General features: G+C 44.7%; 3 protein-coding genes across 22 annotated transcripts in view; 2 read left to right on the top strand and 1 right to left on the bottom strand.

The window, feature by feature from the left end:
- The window catches only part of LOC143371646 (phosphatidylcholine:ceramide cholinephosphotransferase 2), a 46,491-nt gene extending 41,490 nt beyond the window's left edge, over positions 1 to 5,001 (top strand). For all 14 annotated transcript variants that reach the window (XM_076817081.1, XM_076817078.1, XM_076817079.1 and 11 more), the window contains one exon: positions 13 to 5,001. In XM_076817081.1, the coding sequence (XP_076673196.1) occupies positions 13 to 168 (156 nt within the window). In that variant the 3' untranslated portion in view covers positions 169 to 5,001. The remainder of the gene's footprint in view (positions 1 to 12) is intronic.
- A 2,647-nt stretch (positions 5,002 to 7,648) lies between these two features.
- LOC143371178 (uncharacterized) lies at positions 7,649 to 13,141 on the top strand. Its single transcript, XM_076816125.1, has one exon. It carries the CDS (start codon positions 7,649 to 7,651, stop codon positions 13,046 to 13,048), a length of 5,400 nt encoding a protein of 1,799 aa, XP_076672240.1. The 3' UTR covers positions 13,049 to 13,141.
- A 435-nt stretch (positions 13,142 to 13,576) lies between these two features.
- Positions 13,577 to 19,812, bottom strand: part of LOC143371622 (uncharacterized) — a 48,860-nt gene continuing 42,624 nt past the window's right edge. For 4 of the 7 annotated variants that reach the window (XM_076816999.1, XM_076817002.1, XM_076816997.1 and 1 more), the window contains one exon: positions 13,577 to 19,568. In XM_076816999.1, coding sequence (XP_076673114.1) covers positions 19,124 to 19,568 — 445 coding nt within the window. In that variant the 3' untranslated portion in view covers positions 13,577 to 19,123. The remainder of the gene's footprint in view (positions 19,569 to 19,812) is intronic. The other 3 variants (XM_076817001.1, XM_076817000.1, XR_013086077.1) reach the window with 2 other exon arrangements.

Raw genomic sequence — 19,812 nt, forward strand, 5'->3', positions numbered from 1 at the left:
AATTATTTGCAGCAATACGAACCAAACAACTTTCTGACTCGACTCTGGTGGTTTCCTATTTTTAAATATTTCGAGACAAACGTGGGCGGAACGGTGCCGCGACAATACAATTGGCCTTTACCCTGGCCTCGACGATTCCTCGCCAAACACCCTAATCGGGACAGTTAATGTCTGTCTTAATTTCATGACAGAGGCTGTCAAACAACGGTGTAACATTTGTTGGTGTTTGTATATATATGTATATATGTATATATATGTGTGTATGTATGTATGTATGTATATATATATACAAATATATATATATGTATATAAACATATATGTATACGTGCTAGGCTTACAGTTTGGAGTTAAGGCTTTCCTAGAAAGTGGTATGAAAGATATGCGTAAAGTTTTGCCAAGCGTTGTTTCAAGACTTGACGAAAGTTTTTGCAGTGTTCACTTCTTTGAAACTATAACGTGAGCGATAAGTGGAAAAAAGTGCTTGTACTATTATGATCATTATCGTCCAATCGCGAAACCTATTTTTCCTTGATTTTGATATGACTTATACATTATAGTAAGTGATAGGTAATGATAGATCGAAATTAGCCTCACAAAGAATTCATTTGAAGCGAGGTACCCGAGAGTTACCAACAAATTAGTGTATAAAACAAATGTTAGATATCTCTATTTTCAGATACTTCGAATGTGAAATACTTAGATGTAAATTGCGCTATACAGCTATTCGATGGAACGTGAAATACGATACTTTCTTGTTAACATAGACTAGATAAAGGAAACGAATTCCTTTATAACTCTCGCCTGAACAACGACACGATTGGAAAATTAATAGCATCGCTGTAACGAACACATCATTTCCTTTGCCGCGCGCCATCTTCTGGCTAACCTGTAAACGCGTTCTAACCTTAACACTTTGTACGCCGGCAAGACTTCGACTGTTCGAAACGCGCGAATGCCGGCGGTAGTATTACCTTCTTCTGAGGAGTGAAAATTTGACAGAAAATGCATTAACGACTTTCAATATTTTCGCATAACAAGATGTACTATATTTTTATTAAACATTTGCCATATATTCGCTGCACAGAGAGTGGCACTGAATCCCTTGTACCGACTACGCAAGTAAAGAAGGAGCCGGCCCTTCTAGGCGCGATGCGCATGGTTGATACATACTGCATTCCACTTTAGAGTAGACTCGTACCGCGCAGGGATATACTGTTGTTTGGTAGGAAACCGGCAGGGAGATTGCTGCGACCAATCGCGAAAGTGTCACGACCTATCGCGTGTGTCAGATCCGTGGGAGCTGCGCAGATCGGTCGCAAATCGGTAGTGGCGTGAGTCTACTCTTATATGGAATGGAGAATAGGCGGCGTCTAGTAGGGACCGGCCCTTTCACTGCGTCTGTTATGTGATCGGTCCGAGGGATTCAGATTCACTCGGTGTACATACAAAAATTACAAAGCAAACATAACAGTATCTAATATTTCTGGCATGTATGGTATCTTTCAAAGCGCAGTCCAAGATGCTGATCATCTTTCAGCCTGTTCTTTCTTTTTTTTTATACACAAATTGTATTTGGTTGCTACGAGGGCAAACTTTAATGCCAAAAGAAAGCGAAAAGTGATAAGAAATGTCTATAAACGGAGGAAGCAAGTGTGTACGTGGTACAGACATGTCTCGAAATAAGGTGATCACTATCCCTTCCACTTCTGTTGTTGCCACGGCGAATGAGACAGACTGCGTATGAACGAGACGGATGGGCGCTCAGTCTACGTCACTCATTCGCAGTCTCTCTCATTCTACGCGATAAGGCAATAAACGCAAGCAGAATAGACTCCCTCTCTCCAAAGAAGGTGACGTGCGATCCCGAACCGACAAATCTGAACGTACTTAGTGCATATATGTCTCGAAATAAGGTGATCACTATCTCCTTCACTGCTTCTGTTGTTGAAGCGGCGAATGCGAGGGACTGCGAATGAGCGAGAGGGACTGGGTGCCATCATATTTCATCGCCAGACGTCTCAGCTACGCCGTGCGTTCTTTACAGGCTGCCGCCGCTTCAAGTCCTCGCTCATTCGCAGTCCCTCCAATTCTACCCGACAAGGCGACAAAGGCAAGCTGAAAATACTCTCTGTCTCGGTTCGGTCCCAAGCCGTCAGCTTCTTTGGGGCAAATCTGTAATAGCGAAAACTCGTCGTACAGCGTGACCGGCATACAATGTGTTAATCGACTTCCAATATTAAGACGATGCCGTTCTTTATACTTATTACATGACAGCCTGCCTTATTCCGATGAAAGCTCGTCGTATGAATTATATTGAAACGTTTATATTGAAATTGGTCAATTACCGTTCATTGCCGGGAATTTAAACTCGCGGATCTTCGTAGTTCCGGCTGGCCAGGCCGCGCCAAAGCCGACCCTCCGTCTTCCGCTTTTCCGACATCTGTCTCATGGGTACTATGGAGGCCTCGATCCCACACACTAAATTTCTAACCTAGAACAACACGCTAGGTGTTCAAATTTTAAGCGTCCTGCGCCGTAAGAAGCAAGACATTTACGCGATGCATCATGGAATTCGTGATTCCTCGGAATAAGGATGCCTTTACACTTTACGTACACCAAATGTTGTCACGCATACTCACAGATGGAATTGCAAATCATGCGAAGAACCTTGTAACATGTCTCCAACGAAACCTCATCTTGATATAAGGTTGCACAATAAAAAGTGTTCTACAATCGTAGATTCTTCGCGCGATTTTTTCTTCCATCGGTATAATATTTCGCCATCTCGCAATAATAAATCCTTGCGATTCTTGCCCAGCCCTATTATAAGAGCACCTTTCAGTTTCATTGTCATCGTTCTCTGAGATATTAGCACAAACGCTTGGAATCCTTGCGTTCGGCGGCTCTACGTCGGCGCGCGTAGGATCATTTAGTGAATCTCAGTTTCTCGTGACGGGAGGCAGGTAACAGGTGTAGAACGACGAAAGGGATTGAAGCAGTTGAACCATTACCTTGTAAAATCTGTGCATAGTTTAAGCAACGTTAACAGCGATTTGTTGTCTTCTGCACGCACGATTTATTGTTAACACTCGTGCAGAACTCTCGTTATTCGTTGTGCGAGTTATCCACGTTCGATAGACGTCCTGTTTAGCATTCCTATCGATGCAAGTTACATAAATAAAAGTTGAGATCGCCAAAAGGAACGTCAGTGGTTACACATTTCGTTCTAGATGTCTTTTCGGCTCGGTTGAATGTATTTGACAGCCGTGCGGTGAGAAGCGAAACGAAGCCTTTATGATAGCGAATGAAAGGCAGAGAGCGCGACGAATGCAGTGGACTCTGGTGGGCGCTTGCTGCAGGCAAATCCTTTCCATTTTCTTCCTTCCGCGATGGTACGGAAAGAAATCATTGTGCAAGGTGCTCGTCGGCGAGCTATGAAACGAGACAAACGATCGTAAGAGGATTTATACGACGTGCCCAATTACGGCCACTGACATTTCTTTTTAACCCTCTATGGACTATTTTCATTGTCTAAATTGAAACGAGTATGTAAAATCTGAGTTCTCTCATGTTTCTTCAATTTATTGTGAATTCTCGAGAAACTACCGTGGAAGGGCAGTCCGGTACTTCTTCAAATTGTTATAGCGACCTAAACCAATATGGCGTGACAGTGTGCATGTCGAAGACACGCTGGACTATAGAGGGTTAATACTTATAGATGCGTGTAACGAATATATTTTAATAAGATTAAATGTGGCTCGTAGCGATTCTTAAGCGGTGGAGCACTCGACGTGTGAAACGGGATCGTTCAAGTATATTTTTAAATGTGTGCGTACGTATAATATAGGCCCACTGAATCGATTCGGGCGTGTAATAGAGACCATGTAGCAGATACTATTATTGTTCGAAGAAAAATTACAAGAGCGTTCCGGCAACACACCCGAACGTTTATGTGTACTTGCAATATCATTATTGTTCCTTCGAGCGGATGTGTGCTTTGGACATCTTACGCGTATAAAAAGAGATCGTCTCCAACTTGTCGGGTTGTGTTGAGAATGATGTCGGCGCTAATTGTAGGAATAACCGCCACGATCTGCCAGAAAAAGATATTCATAAAAGTGTCGAGCTCGAAGCAAAGCGTACCGTACTGTACGAGCGTATTGATGCCCGCGTTCATGTGTGTGCGCGCGCCGCGGGGAACATTACCTACACGCACACGAAAAGGGGAGGGTATACTTCTTGCTAACGGACGAGTCTCGTTAATATTTACAAAAAACCGAGAGGCAAAAAGGTAGAGAAGAAATTTGTATCATTATATTAAAAGGAAGAACGGTGGGGGAAAGGGGAAGGGAGCGAGAGCAACAAGAATGAAGGCTGCGACACATGCACGAGCGCGACATATTCTGTATGTGTGTTTATATGTATATACATATATATATATCTATATTTTTACGTGTAGATATTTTTTGGTAACTTGTTACAATAATCCTATTAGACCAGCTAAGTATATGCATACACTAAATACAAGAATAGCTGAAGAAGAGAACCTTTCGTCGTCCACGAATACGTTCGCCAAAGTGAAGATAAAAAAAACAGGAGTATTTCGTTACCGTTTCAATGAGACATATATATATATGTACATATACAGTTATTCGGTTGCCCGAAGATTCGCGATGCGCGGTTTTCTTCTATGCCTGTGTACAATTTTATTGTTTGCATCAACGACTGGTTGACACGCATGCAACTTGGCTTCTTTTAATTCGTACGTCCTATACGTAACGAGCCTTTATGATTATTTTCTCGACGGGGTACGTGGATATTGAATCAAACACCGTTACAATAAAGATGAGAACGAGTTGTATCTGAACTTTACTTTATACTTCTATATTTATAATATTTATTACGTTTTTTCATATGTTGATGTAATAAAATTTAGGTGATACATTGCTACAGCCATTTTTGCATCTCAGATCTTACGGTAAATATACATTGAGCATTTATTCACGTCTTATATGTTATGTGCGATACCAATGAATGCGTCGATCCTTCTTTCCGTGGTATATAAAGGAATGCGAGTACAGTTCAAGCTCTGTTGTCTGATGTCTGTTCCTATTTTTTTTTTATTTGGTACGACCATCGGCGAGTTTAGGTCTCTTCGGCGATGGTATACCTCGTTGGTATCTTCGATGAGATTGATTTTGGAGAGTCCTCATGTTCTCGTCTATTATACGCTTAAATAGATTGTACGCTGCGTAATGTGTGCCTGCTCTGAAGTTTGAGGTGTTTGCCAGGTAAGTCAGATACATAAACTTATGCTAAAGGCGGCTCCACATATTCGATATTCGCCGAATGTCTGATATTCACCGCTTTCTAGACTATTTGTCAAGCTGTTTGCCGAATACCAAGCATATGTCGACACACATGTGCCTGTTTGCCGAAGCTTACTGTTTAGAAGCTGCTATTCGTTATTCACCGAATGTTAGCGTTAAGCACCGGCTTTGCTTCCAGTAACAATCATCCAACACCCAGTGATGTTTATTTTGTATAGACCTGTAAAAGATTCTGTGGCACATTTTCAGAATCATTGCATTTGTGCAATCGTTCCGCGCCTTTTAAGTTTAACTGATTCGGCCACTTATTCATAATTAATTGCAAGCTGATATTTATTCTAATTTATTGAAATATGCTTGGTATATATTGCTGAACGTGTTACATCTCAGAAAGCATTTTGTAATGTTCACTAGGGCTACTATTTCAGAAGTGAACATTAAAAAATTTAAGCGCAATAAGCCAGAATTTATACAGCGTACTGTTATGTTCAACATGTAAAGTAATGATCACCTGTGTCGCACATAAGACTGCCGTTTGGGTGATTGAAAGAATAAAAATTTACTTCTAAAAAACGTATCCGGTTCTTCAACCTAACATGGACCATCTGCATCGTCATGATTTTGAAAAATAAAAAAACTATTAACGGTATATAAATAATGTATTTTATTTTGACCATGTCTTAAAAATGATTGAGAATTTAAATGTAATAGTTTATCCCCATAAAAAACTTCGAAAAAGTAAAAAAATTACGCCAAGTACATGAAAAAGTCGAGGACGAAAAAGAGTTTATTATCCAATAAAAAGAGTTTATTATCAAATATGTTATGTTTTATTGTTTTCCTGTGTTTTAAGCAGGATGGCGTTTCAAGCTTATTTTTGCTTATATTCCCCAACGAACTATAGTCCCATTTTTCCCCCTCCTCTCTCCTTCGGGTCCCAGCAGCAGCAGCGCCACCGGGAGAAAGGTGGGCTCCCATCTTTCTCCAGTACACCGCCCCGTGATGCTTAACTTCAGTGATCTAACGACAACCGGTGTTTTCCAGCACGGCTACGGCCGCTGGTTTATTATCAAATAAATCACAAAAATTGAGAGTTTAAGGACGGTATTCACAGTCGCTACTTATTCGGCATCCTCTACTACTCTAGTAGACTAGTAAAGGATGCGGAATGCTTGAGATGATTTTACCGATGAGTACCGCCCTAAATGTAATAGGTTATCAATATCAACGTTTGTTGTTTGTGTGTCGTCATCCTATAAGCGCAGCTTGAAATTGTAAATTAACACTTTAGACGCTTCTTTTCCACGTAACTTAAACTACTTACATGGATTTATTATTTTTAATGAAATATTTTCCATTGCCAAGTAATTGAAAGTTGTAATAAAATGTGAAACAATAAACGCATTAGGGTTCTTTCTATTATCCATCGAATGAAAATATCATTTCGCGTTATTTTGAATGACCGGTGAATCGATATTAATGTCGACTGTCATTCCATTTCATATTTACATTTACCCCGACAACGATGAAGCTATATTTTGGATGTAACTAAGAAAAATTTTCAAGTAAAAGAATTTTAACTTTCATAAATTCACCGTGAATTCCTAAAAACAAGAAAAATGTTTCGAAATTCATGTTAAACTTCATACTACTTCAAATTTAAACAGGTAAGTAGGTATTTGTATATTATCATTAAATTTTTAATTGGTTAAGTAAAAGTTGAACAATGATTTCACCAGCATTTTTCTATCACTAGTTTTTCAGTTATCTTTTATTACATATTGGTTTAAAAAGTAAATGTATGAATTTCATTTTTCAACTTATTAAAGAAGATTAAGCACTAAATTATTTTTGACATAATCAGATTGTCTTTTTATTAAATAATCATACTTCCATCTGATACTTATTACTAGCTTTTAGTGTCATTGAAGGGCCAATTTTATAAATCCTGAAATTAAGTTTAAATCATAATGCTACAAATTTCAAAGAAAACTGAGACTACTCTGTTCCACTGGCCCAACCGGGAAAGAAAGAAGGGGCTTTGTAAAAAGAAAAGACAACTGGATTTTATTCTTTAAATACATTTTCATAATCACATGGAGAATTTTATTGAATTTGCATTAAATGAAATGGCATTGAATAAATTTTTCTTAAAAATATTTCTATCTGTTCAACTCGGCTCCCCCCAAAATTAAATCCCGAGTGCGCCACTGCTTTGTTCTGTAAATAAAGACTAACACTGTTTCTATCTGCACAGGTATATAATACCGTCAGACCTATTTACACGTTTTATAATAAAATAACATAGGTCCAGAACATGGCGGGCACAGCCACAGAGAATAAGCCGCAGAGCAAAGATGCGCCAGGAACATCCGGGGAGGGCGATGTTCCTCAGACGAAGAAAGCGCCGCAATCTGGAGTTGGTAAAAGATGGTTTCGGTTCCGAATACTGTCACCGAATTCCTCGATCCTCCGAGGTTCCTACGCGATAAACTCCCCCCACTTCAAGTACCGAAGTCGAGGCCGCCAAGCTGCTCCTGCATCAGTGGTAGCAATCGTCTACGGTACACTGTTCGAGCCGAAAGAATGGATCGCCGACTATGTGGATCAGACGTTGGAATACGCCGACAAAGTATTCCGCACTAGCGTAATGAGAAACCGAGTTAAAGAAGACGAGTACATGAAAACCAAGCTGGTCCATCCAGAATTCTACATCGCCAACTATAAGGTTTTAGTTTGCATCGAGGAGACGGGCATCTATGGGAACCTGTTCAGCGAAACCATAGGTTGTTCAGATTTCGGGGATGGGCTACGGAAGTTCTTCCAGAGCAGTGATTCCGGGGTGATTACAGCCCAGGGCACATCGATGGCCATGTGGCGTCAGCCCGAGTTGGGCTTCCTATACTTTGACCCTGCGCCCTGCAATGAAGACGGCGTTCGTCACGCGGACGGTACAGCCTGCGTCATGAGGTTCAAATGCCTGGCCGATCTGAGCGAACACTTTCTCAAGAGCATGGACAAAGGATATGACTCCAGGTACTGCATGGACAAAGTGACCGTTTTGCGGGTGAACGAGGTTGGTCGCGGATACCTCGATCGAATTCCAAGCAGCAATCGTTTATCGGTTGACAAGAGTGTCCTCCGCTCCATTAATCCGGTTGACATCGACGAGAATAAGATGGACTGCACTAAACCGGTGCCTAAAGGAGAGAAGACTAAAGCCTCCACAACTGCCAAGATTCATAGGGAACCTTTGTCGATCACCATTTCGAATTATAGCATCGACAAGCGCTTCGCCACCGATCCCTTAGTGGACCAAAACAACTTCGACACCGGCTATACCTACGAGAATATGCACGTGAACGTGCCATCGACGTTCAGGGAGCTGCCTGGGAACATGGCGATCATCCATGGTTTGACTCACGAAGGGAGCGATGTGTACAGGGGCAAGGGTGCCCAAACCGTGGCGAATTGCGTGATGGCTGTTGCCATGAAAAAGGTTCATCCCGTGAAGACGTGGCTGAGACCGAAGCTGGATGAAATACTGATGCTGGGGGACCTGTTGTACGAGAACATAAAGGCAGAGAAACCGATGATCAGGAATATGGCCGCGACTGATTTATACGATACGAAAATTCAGGTGGATGACAGGAACCTGGTTATCGATGTTGACCTCATTACAATCACGGGCACCATCAGTTCTAAGATCCCGACGGTATTGAACCTAAGACAAGCGATGGAAGAATTCTTCTTGGTTAATACCGAGGGCGTGATAGAGTCTTCGTCGATGTCTGTGGCGGTTTGGAATCAGGACGATTGTTACTATATGTTTGATCCACGTCAGTGTGACTCCCTTGGTGTTAGAGTTCGCGAGGAGAAGGGGAAAGGGAAAGCGGACGCGGGAGACAAAGTGAAAGGAAATAGCTGCGTGATCAGGTTCCCGAACACTGACACGTTAGCTGCTTTGTTCCTGAGGAACGTTGGCCATGCGAAGAAAAATGACCGTTTCACTATCAGACACATCACGATCCTGGACGACGTGCCTGGGACCAGGCTCTGGCACGATTTCCAGCCGGGGACGCCCGGGGAGACGTGGGTTCTGCAAGGGACCACGTCTAACGAAGACGAAGAGTTTGAGGATGAGACTCGCGGCATTCAAGGACTGGCTATACCAGTCATAGCTTTGATCAGTGCTAAGGAAACGCCACCAGCAAAGTGGATTGACGAGACTATCGATACGGTGATTAGAGAGGGAGACGCTTATTACCTTTGGTGTAACCCCCCCACAGAGATTGAGGAAGAAGAGGAGCGCTTTTTCTTCGTGCCTAATTTAAAGAAACAGCTATACTTCAAGAATAGGAAGGTGATAATCGACATAGAGGAAGGAACAATCGTCGGAGACTTGGAAGCGGCTCCTGACAGCGATATCCCACACCTGGTGAAAGGCTTGGAGCAGTTTTTCGTGAAACATCAATTTGGCATCCTTAATTTGAAGAATCTGGACGTGGCGATATGGAGGTTCGACGAGGACGTTAAAGAAAAAGATGATATAATTAAACGGCCTGTTTACTACTGCTTTGATCCTAATCCACGAAACAACCTAGGTTTCGGGTCGAATGAGGAAGAAGAAGGTGGAGTAGCCTGTGTGATCCGAACTTTGGATCTGTCTGTCCTCGCGAAGATGATCGAAACGAACGCAGGGCAGGACCCAGATTTTGACAACGAATTCTACATCCACTCCATGAAGAGCATTAACATTGGCAGCGAAATGACTGACGAAGAAATCGAGGCGGACAAGCTGATCCCAGTGAAGCCTGATCTGTACAATTACTACAGCGTGATGGACACTGGGGCTATTCTATTGGGCAGTTTTAACCAGGCAAACGAGGTGATGTTCAAACGCCACACCAGGGATAAGCAGCAAGCGGCGACCGCCCTGGTTACCTTGGCGATGACGAAGCTGTATAATCCCCATCTCTGGTACAGAGAAGTAGTGGATGACGTGTTGAAGCTAGGTGACAGGATTGCCATGGAGAATCTGGAAAATCTTGAGGACGAAGGGGCGGAAGAAGAAGCTGGGAGGGCGTATCTTCTTCCCAGCGAAATCAACGCGGACTTCACCGTCGGCGTGAATCGAATTTCCTTTGAACTGGAAGAAGAGGTTGCTTCGGGTAAAATGACAGACCTACAGACACAGTTGGAGACTTTCTTCGAAGCGAACAGCATGGGTATATTCAGGCAGGGCGAGGTAATGATGCCCGTGTGGAAAGAAGCTGACGTATACTTCACGATGGATCCCAAGGGAAGGGACACTCGAGGTGAACCACGAGAGAAAGACGGTACAGCTGGAGTGATGTGGTTCATCGATACAGATTCATTGGTTACTGCAATCGAAGCAGTGGCTATAGGAGAGGACTTCGTCGTCGACGGTGTCACTCTGAGTAATGCTTACGAAACTCGACTGGCCGAAGAGGAGCGTCCACCGAAGCCTTCTTCGGGGGATGACCCGTGGTACAACTTCCCCAAAATCACCGAAGGTGTTTGGAGTATCGATGGGACAGTGAAGATGGATGATGAGAAGTTTGAAGAGGCCAACCGCAATCAGCAGACCGCGGCCATCGCGGTCATGTCCATCGTCTTCTCCAAGGTCTACGAACCACGGTATTGGACGAAGGAAGTAGTCAACGAGATCATCGCTACAGGCGACAAACTGCACTCAAAGTGCGTGGAGAGGCTCGGAGAGGCCTCTATACCGAGGATCAATGATATTATAACGGAATTCTTCTTATCGACTCGTCGCATTAATCTGACGATCAAGGACTGCGTCGAGGCGGGCAGATTGACCGCGAAACCGCCGAAGGTCCAGGATTTGCAGACTGGGGTCGATAAGTTCTTTTCTCGGTACGTATCAGGTGCCCTGTGTGTGGGCGGGAATAAGAACATACCCATTTGGAAGTCAGGTAGTGAGTATTATGCCCTGATACCTGACTGGGCGGTGGTCCAGGAAGAGACGACAACAGTCGCGCCTAAAGTCTTGCGCTTCGCTAACAGTGAAATCTTGGTAAGCTACTTACTAGAGTTCCTCGGGAACGACGGAGACTACGAGATGATCGCGATTGACGTGGTCAATTGGAATAAGCTGGCACCTTGGAAATTCGATCCAAGCTCAGCTGTCCGCCCTTCGAATCTACCACCTTTGAACGCCTACAGGAGAGTCCAGGGTGAAGCACGGGCGATCCTTCGCGGTAGCTATCACCAGGGAGACGAGATCTTTCCAGAATCGTTTCGCAATAGGCAGACGGCTGCTAACTGCGTTGTAGCCCTCGGAATGTCCGTGGTGAAGAATCCAATCACTTGGACGAAGAAGACCATGGACGAGATCCTAGCGATCGGGACTAATGTTCACAGGGAAACGCAGAAAGCCAAGCCGACGATAGTGCGCATCAAACCCAAGGATATTATCAGAGTGTTCTACGTAGGGGTGAATATTCTGACCGCCGACATAGAGTCCGGAACGAGCTTCGGTATAGTTGCGATTCCTCCGCCGGCTCCTGAAGACAAAAGGAAGAAGAAACGAGGTGGGAAAAGAAGAGCCAGGGGTGGAAGAGGAAAGAAAGCCAGGGGACCCACAAGAATACGAGCTCCGCCACCTCCACCGATTCTCTTGGAACAAGGTATTCAACTGTTCTTTCAGAACAATGGAGCTGGAATTCTGACCACCGATCGCGGAATGGTGGCCATTTGGAAAGCCATGGGCGTGTACTTCATGTACGATTCACGAGCGCGCAGCGATCAGGGTTTACCCGATTTCTACGGTACCTCGTGCGTGATGTGGTTCGCTTGCCTGGAGCCTCTTTACGAGGTGTTATTCGCTAATATCGACGAGCAGGAGAAGTACGGTCGCTACGAGATCTGCAGGGTTATTATCAAGACTGCCATGATCGAACCATTACCGTGTCCTGCGGGCTTCAGGCCGTACTTCGACTGCACGACTCCTCCAATCCCGGTGCCAATCATGAAGAAGAACACGACGTTGGATGTAGAGACGGTCACGGACTATAACTTCGTGGATGAGGAGCTCAGTGTCCTACGCGGAAGCTTACACATGCACCACCGCACCTGGAACACGATCAGCCGAGGCTTCCAGAGCACTGCTATCGCAGCTGTTGCAATTGTCGTGGGGCTGCTCCATGTCCCTTCAACCTGGACGTCCGACCTGATCGATGCGATATTAAAGTACGGTGATCTGTTGCACTCTGACAGCGTGCGCGCTGCGCGACCTGGCTTCAGGAACTTGTCACCCAGCGAGCTCCTGACAGTTTTCATTGTTGGTGACTTTCGGGCTTCGATACACATTCACAATCACACCACGGCCGGTTTGCTACACACCTTCGACCTCTCAGAATCACTGGCTATGTTCTTCCGGTCGAATTGCGCCGGGATTCTTCACACCACTAACATGGCGGTCGCGGTTATGCAGCATTACGGGAAATTCTACCTGTTCGACCCTTGCGCCAGAAACGAGATGGGCAAGCCGAGCTTCGACGGAGCGGCCTGTATAATGAAATGCGAGAACATCATGAAGATGGCGAAGGTGTTCGTGACAAATTGTAACCTCAAAACGCCCAATGTTTATACGCTGAACGCGGTGAACGTGCTGAACATGTATTTCTTCTCGGACGCCAAAACTGGGTGCCCGCCAAGGTGCGAACAATGACGTGGGTGGCACCTTTTTTGTGCGTTGTGTAATACCGCTGTCTTTGGTTTGTACTAAAAAATTTAGTCTAGTGAGTTTAATAAAGTTCTAGTACCCACGATGTTCACAATGACATTCTTCATTTCTCTATCTTCAAGTTTATAGACTTTTACACCCATAAAGATAATGCCAAAAATAAATTGTGTAAAGTCTTTAAAACAGTTGCCTTTGAACTCATTTTCAGTGTGAAAATCTCACCAATCCACTTGGTGATTCATGGCACGGCTAAATTTTGCTCATACTCTCCTTGTCGAGTGATTCGAGCGAAGATCAAGGAAGGGTGAAATAATAAGGGACTAACCACTGCCCTGGGCACACAAACAGGGAATACTGTAATCATTGCGAGATCAGTTTTCCAATGAAAATTCGTGCTTTATTTTCGACCATAAATTGAAACTCTTTCCAGTCGCAGGAGATCTAGTTACTGTGTCATTAAATCATATAACCGAAGGTGAAGCAGACAATAAATCCACGTGGTCGACAACATTCTCAAATTGCTAATTTTATTTATAGGTTTCTTTATGACACAAATCACTTTTAGCATCTACATGAGTAGGAGATACAGGCTATACGAGAATGAATTTGATACAGATCACTTATTAGTGTAAATACAATGTATCTTCAATTACACACTATAAACTAGATACTTAGAAAACACTGTACAACGCAGCTGAAAACTGTCGGTGATACTTTACAATATGTTACAAGCACTCCTTGACGCGAGACGAGCCGAACCGCATCGGAGCCGAAAATTCATTCCTCCAGGACTTCCTGATCAGCCGCGGGAGGGCTTATTTTTCGAACGATTTGATGACGCCTCGTGCGGTCTGTAGGCCGTATTTAGCGGGTTCGGAAGCTGTTCCACGTCGAACCGCTTCGACAACATTCGTTCCCGTACACGTCTTTCTAGAAAACGAACCTTCAAAGAAACGTGAGAATAGCTTCCTCATCCCTGACCATTCGCGGGAACCACAACGGACCCTCGTGACGTCGTCTCGTTCCTCGCAAAGTGAACTAACGCCAGGTTCCATGAGCAGAGTCGAGGTGAAGGATACCTCAGTCTAAGTTAGTAAAAATTCTCGTCGGAACTCGACACCCTCGAGAATCCTTTACTAAATACAATTATATAAACCCGAACTTCATTGCGTTCAACGTAAATTTCCAGCCGATTTAGTTCATCGTAAACAATCCTATTTGCTCGCGACTTGCCCCGTCTTCTTTGTATTACTCGTAGCAGCTTGTAAGTAGAGAAACGTACAAAATCTCTCAGACGATGTCGCGGATACTTTGTTACAGGGGGTCTCTCGATGCAATGTCAAGTAAAGAAATATATTTAAATGCGTCTAGGGTGTACCGATCATCCTCACGATCTCTGCCACCGCAACCTGGTTCGTACAGCAATCATCGTTCCATGCACACGCGCACAGGCACACGTAACACACTGGGGGTAATACATCACGCGGCTTCATGAGTCTTTTCTTTGTGGCTAACGTCTGTCAGTACTGTTCTCCCTTCTTCTCGCGCTCTTTCCGTGAACCGCAGATCGTCCTTGCCTGCACTTGCTCGACTAAATGCCTCGGCTTCACGATCAATTAACAAGATCCTTATCATTTCATGGTCCTTCGGACATAATTAATTTCGATCTTCTCGATTGAAATTGGAATTTCTGGAGATCTTTATCCGAAATGCAATACTGTATAGAATAATATTAGAAATATAGGGCAACTCTGGTGAAATTGGGATTTACCAAATTAGGGTTCGGTAGAATGTTAATAACGTACAAATGGTAAACACTGTTGGGACATTTCTGAAAGGTAGGCGGAATCAAAGATACACTACGAAGGTAGTTGAATAAATCCGGTAGTATCAAACTCATCGACCGTTCTAGGATTGCTAAATGCCAAATGTTACAGATCCTGAAGAACTGGTTACGCAGTAATAGTTAAAACTAGCGCGAGCTACGTTACTGTTTGATTTTCAGAAATCATCGAAGCTGCCTTGCACTGTGCTACAGATCACGAGTAAAAGCCTTTGATCGAGAAGGACCTAGCAAACAAGGGGAGAGAAGAGCCGTGGCTGAAGTGAAAACGCGGCGAAAGAACCAAGGCGTATAGACCAGCGTCGATAATCGCGCGTCCAGTCCACTGACAGAACGAAGTTGAACAGATCATAATGTAAAAAATATGTATTATTAATAATATTGGCATGATGTTGTTATGGCACGTTTAGTTTACTGTTCAGTGACGCGTTTACAGGTTACATCTTACGTTCTCGCTATACAAACATCGTGATTATTTCAGTCGGGGGGTGAGAATAAACGTAGAAAAACGAAAACAAAAGGAAAAAAAATACAGTTTTCTAATGTTTCTTTGTGTCTGCTCCCTATTGCACACACGCATCCATACCGAACGCGCGTGCGCACGCGCGCGGGCCACGCGCACGACGCACGCGCACACAAAGCATACATGTACATATGCTTCGTCTAACCTTTCATTCTTTGTCTATCTCTTCCTTATCTCTCTCGTCAACACGCTCGCGTGACTTTTACATCGAGGCATAACATTTTCATTTCCTATGTATCTTCTTCGTCATAAAAGTCCTCCATTGCACTTTCCCTTTCGACGCAACAAATGCACCTTAAAACGTATTTATTTTTATGTACAAACGCTGCTCCTTAATGCAAACGTGCGAAAACAATTTCTTTCGATTAGATATCTATTGCGTATTTCACTTTTTTTCTTCTTTTCTTCTTTTAGTCGGTACTGTAATAAGAGGGATCAGATTGCACCGAGGATTCATGCAACAGAACGAACATTAATTATTCTACAACGAACGCCATGCAAGACTTTGCGTTTAACAATTGACATTGCGCGCGACGAGCCGACGACTTGCAGGCTTCGTAATTTCGAGATCACGTGCTCAACGATTCGCTTTCGGTCAAAATAAACTACCACTAACTTTGCCAGCTCTCGATGGTAAGATTCATTTATCACCAAGTGATTCGCAACTCGAACATTAAATGCAAATACAATTTAGTACATATATTACAAACGTCGATGAAAGAGCTCGAACGAAACTTGTCATTAAACGGTGCCAGGAATTAAAAGAAACAATGTAGTTAATGTATAAAAAAACTCTGCGAAAATCGCATTTAACAACACATATCAACAGAAAAATCGCATGTGAAATTACAGCGCGATCTGCCTGCTTTCGTGCAACTATAAAAGAAAAATCGATTCGGGCGACGCAGTTACTGCCTATCGATGCGACTTTTTATACCAAATAAAACAATAAAAATTACAAAAAAAAAAAAAACAATCGTCGTAGAGCCCTGGAAGCTACAGTTTACTCGCAATGTTTATTCCGTAATAACAGAGTCCGAGAGAAAATAAAAGCATAATAAAAGAACGAGTAATAAAACGCACGACTGACGTTCATCTCTTAATATTCCCGCAACAGTAACAACAATGCTATCATCAGTTCGTAAAATTTGCAAAATCGACGTCGAGAACATAGATACTCAAATAAAATACAATTTCAGTGAGATTAAAAAAGAAAATAAAACGCCGTTGCCTTGAAATTCGTCGTTCCAAGTAAACGTTTCAATAATTAGAAGAAATCTAAGACGATCACTAAGGCCGCCGACGAGTAGCCGCTTGCTCTTCGCCGATCGGCCGGAAATGTATCCCTTTTGCTGCGCGGCCGGATCATAAAACTAGCTTACAACGCTTAACCACCGCTTGTGCGGGGTGCTTGGAATTTTGAAATTCACAAAACCACAAAGGTTCGCACTTTTCTCGCTATTATCTCCGCGCAAAGCACGTATACACATTTCTCGTCGGTAATACAATTTTCTCGGCGTTACGAGGAAGAAAGAAAATTCCGGCGAATTACATAGTTAAGTTCACCCAGCTCTTCTGTTGCCGGAAAGGAGCGCGGTAGGAAGATCGAATAAAGGGAACGAATAAAGGAGACGAGGAAATAAAGTTAGGAGAAGTGAGTGCGCGAGAAGTCAACCCGTTGGTCGCGAAACGATGCTCGACAATTAATGCAACGTGTCTCTTGCTTGGCCTGAACCGTGAAAGATTGGTAAGAGGGTAAAGGGAGCGGTGTCGACTGAGTACGATTCCCAGTCACATTTTCTAATGGAAGCTCTCGATCGCGCTTTCGATGCTAGAACAGTCTCTTCGCCGTGGTTATTGTCTTCGATTACTCGAAAGCGCGAGTTGTGTGTTCGTTTTAATCGCCGCCGTCCGCCTCTCCGGTTCTTTGATAGCCGATCTCGCCACGAAAGAAAACAGAGACTGGGGGGGTAGGATGGGGGTCGGTTGGTGCTTAATAGGAGGGTGATCGTTCACGAAGGAGCCGGTTTCGATCTCGTGTTTGAACAGATTCCTGAGATTTCACCTTAATAGCTCGCTATATTATGCAATGGAGATCCACGGATGGGACACAAATCGCCGAGGTCCCGTGAGAGAAAAAAAAAAAATCCTACGATTACATTACCTGCTAATCGCGTTACGCTAAACTCGCTGGACTATCCGGAAGAGGGGGGGTTGTACAAGAGCGTACCATACGGGGGTGTGTAACGGCGGAGGTCAAGGTAAGTGGGACAGAGGTGTTGGGAACGTTCATGGGTGACCTAAGCGTCACGGGTTTCGCACTAAAAAAGAGATCTTACACGCTAATTAATCGCACAGTGTATAGACTTTTAAAAAAATAACAAATTACATACAGGCAATAGGTATTTTGACACCATGAGGTCGAATAAATGAATGAGAATAAAAAACCTCGCTTTCGTTCTTCGACTCATCTTGTTCTCTTCTTTTGTTGTCCTCCATATTCTCTCTTCTCTCTCTCACACACACACACACACACGCTCGCACGGCATCACACGCGCGTACACACACATACACGCACACACAGATGCTCGGAGTCACATTCTCTCTTTCCCTTTGTCTCTCTCATTTTTACTCGATTTACCTTTAGTTATACGTTTGCGGTATAATTATTTCATAGAATATAGTACCTGGCACAGGAACATGACCTCTCAGTCATTGGCATCACAACGTAACAAGGACTACAAGCTGTGTCTCGTGCATCTTCATCGCCTCGACCTTAGTCTCTCTTATTTTCTCGCCCTCTCACACAAGCATCCACGTAACCACGACTTTCACTCTTGCTCCTCTCGTGCTGTTTGGCATACGAACTGGCAATCTTCCTTTCTCGAGTGGGTGACTACAGCCAGACTCTTGGTCCTGAGTATTTCTGCATCGTATTTTCATTTTCGTTTTATTTGTTTGTTCGTTTCTATTTTGTTATACGCGTTAACGTCCGATCCCAGCTCCCCTACCCCTCCCTCCCCACCCCCCACCCCCACCCGCACCTCTCACTCCGTTAACTTTGGACACTGGGCCTACCCCCGACAAACGAATGCAGCAAAGGGCGGAGACGATTACCCGAGTATTTGCTAATCTCCTCAGCTTTCGTCGAGGATACCAATCGAGCGACCCAAGCTCAGAATCGTTTAATCGACGACCGGGGTCACCAAATTTCGTACCAAAGCATCGAACAACGGACCCTCTGAATTACATAGTGCCCGGGGATGATCCGCTCATCGTCCTTGAAAACTTCGCCTCGAACCATGGCCTGCGAGGCGTCCAGCCTTTCCGGAATAGCTTCCCATTGGACCGATTTCCAGCACCCTGGCCACCTCGGGCGTCCATTCGGACCAGGTGTGTCCACGCTCTCGCGTACTCGCTCAACTTGTAGAGATACCTGGGTTTCCTTCTCTTCTCGTTATCGTCTCCTCGCCTAGGACTGGTTGCTCGACTGCTCCTCTTCTCGGCTCTCAATCTTTCCGCAACGATCCCAACAAAGAGAAGCCTGGCTCTCCGCCGCATTCTCCGTTATCCTGATTGTTCAGGTCACGACAGTAATCGCTCCTATCGTCCAGCATTCTATCTGTACACGTACACGGACCCTGCGGATGACACGGTGTGTTGCAACAGTTTTGTCACGTGGGTCCGGCCGGGGCTACGTAACACTAATCGCCGGGTTGGACGTGCCCGACGGCGCCGACACCGCTTCACTCTTTATACACTGTCCGGTCAACTGGTTGACGCTAAGGGGATTGTTGATGTCGTGGGGATTGGTGCCGACCGGGTTGCGGTGCGGCAGCGGCGGATGCACCGACTGACTCGTCGCGTTCGACAGGGGCGGAGGCGGCACCGGAGGCGTCAGAGGGCAGGGGCACGGGCTGGCCAGGCTCGAGGGCGACGGTAACACCAATGACGGGCTAGCCAGACTAGACAATGCGGACAAACCCCCGGGACTGCTCAGGGACTCGTCATCCTCGGGAGTTCCTGCCTCCCCCACGCTGCCCAGGTTGTCCTCCGAGTGATCATCCTCCCCTTCACCGTCGGCTTCGCCGTCCCCGTCTCCTCCCTCCCCCATGTATCTGATACATTTCTTCTTACGTCTGCGAACAAGCAGAGGAGGATTAGTCGGGAATTATTCGCGGGGGATCTCCCGTCGATCATTATAGAAGATCGAACGTCGCTCCCTCGTGTACCTGGGGATCTCTTCCGCCAGCCATCGAAAAACCGAGAGATTAACTCGCTCAAGCCTCTGAATTCACGTCAAAGCCGCCCAATCATAGCCGCCGGGGACACGAGGAGCAACGTTGGATCCGTCGAGTAAGGTTACATCCAGAATTATTACCA

This window comes from Andrena cerasifolii, chromosome 7 (assembly GCF_050908995.1).
Source record: "Andrena cerasifolii isolate SP2316 chromosome 7, iyAndCera1_principal, whole genome shotgun sequence".
In the NCBI taxonomy this organism is placed as follows: Eukaryota; Metazoa; Arthropoda; class Insecta; order Hymenoptera; family Andrenidae; genus Andrena; species Andrena cerasifolii.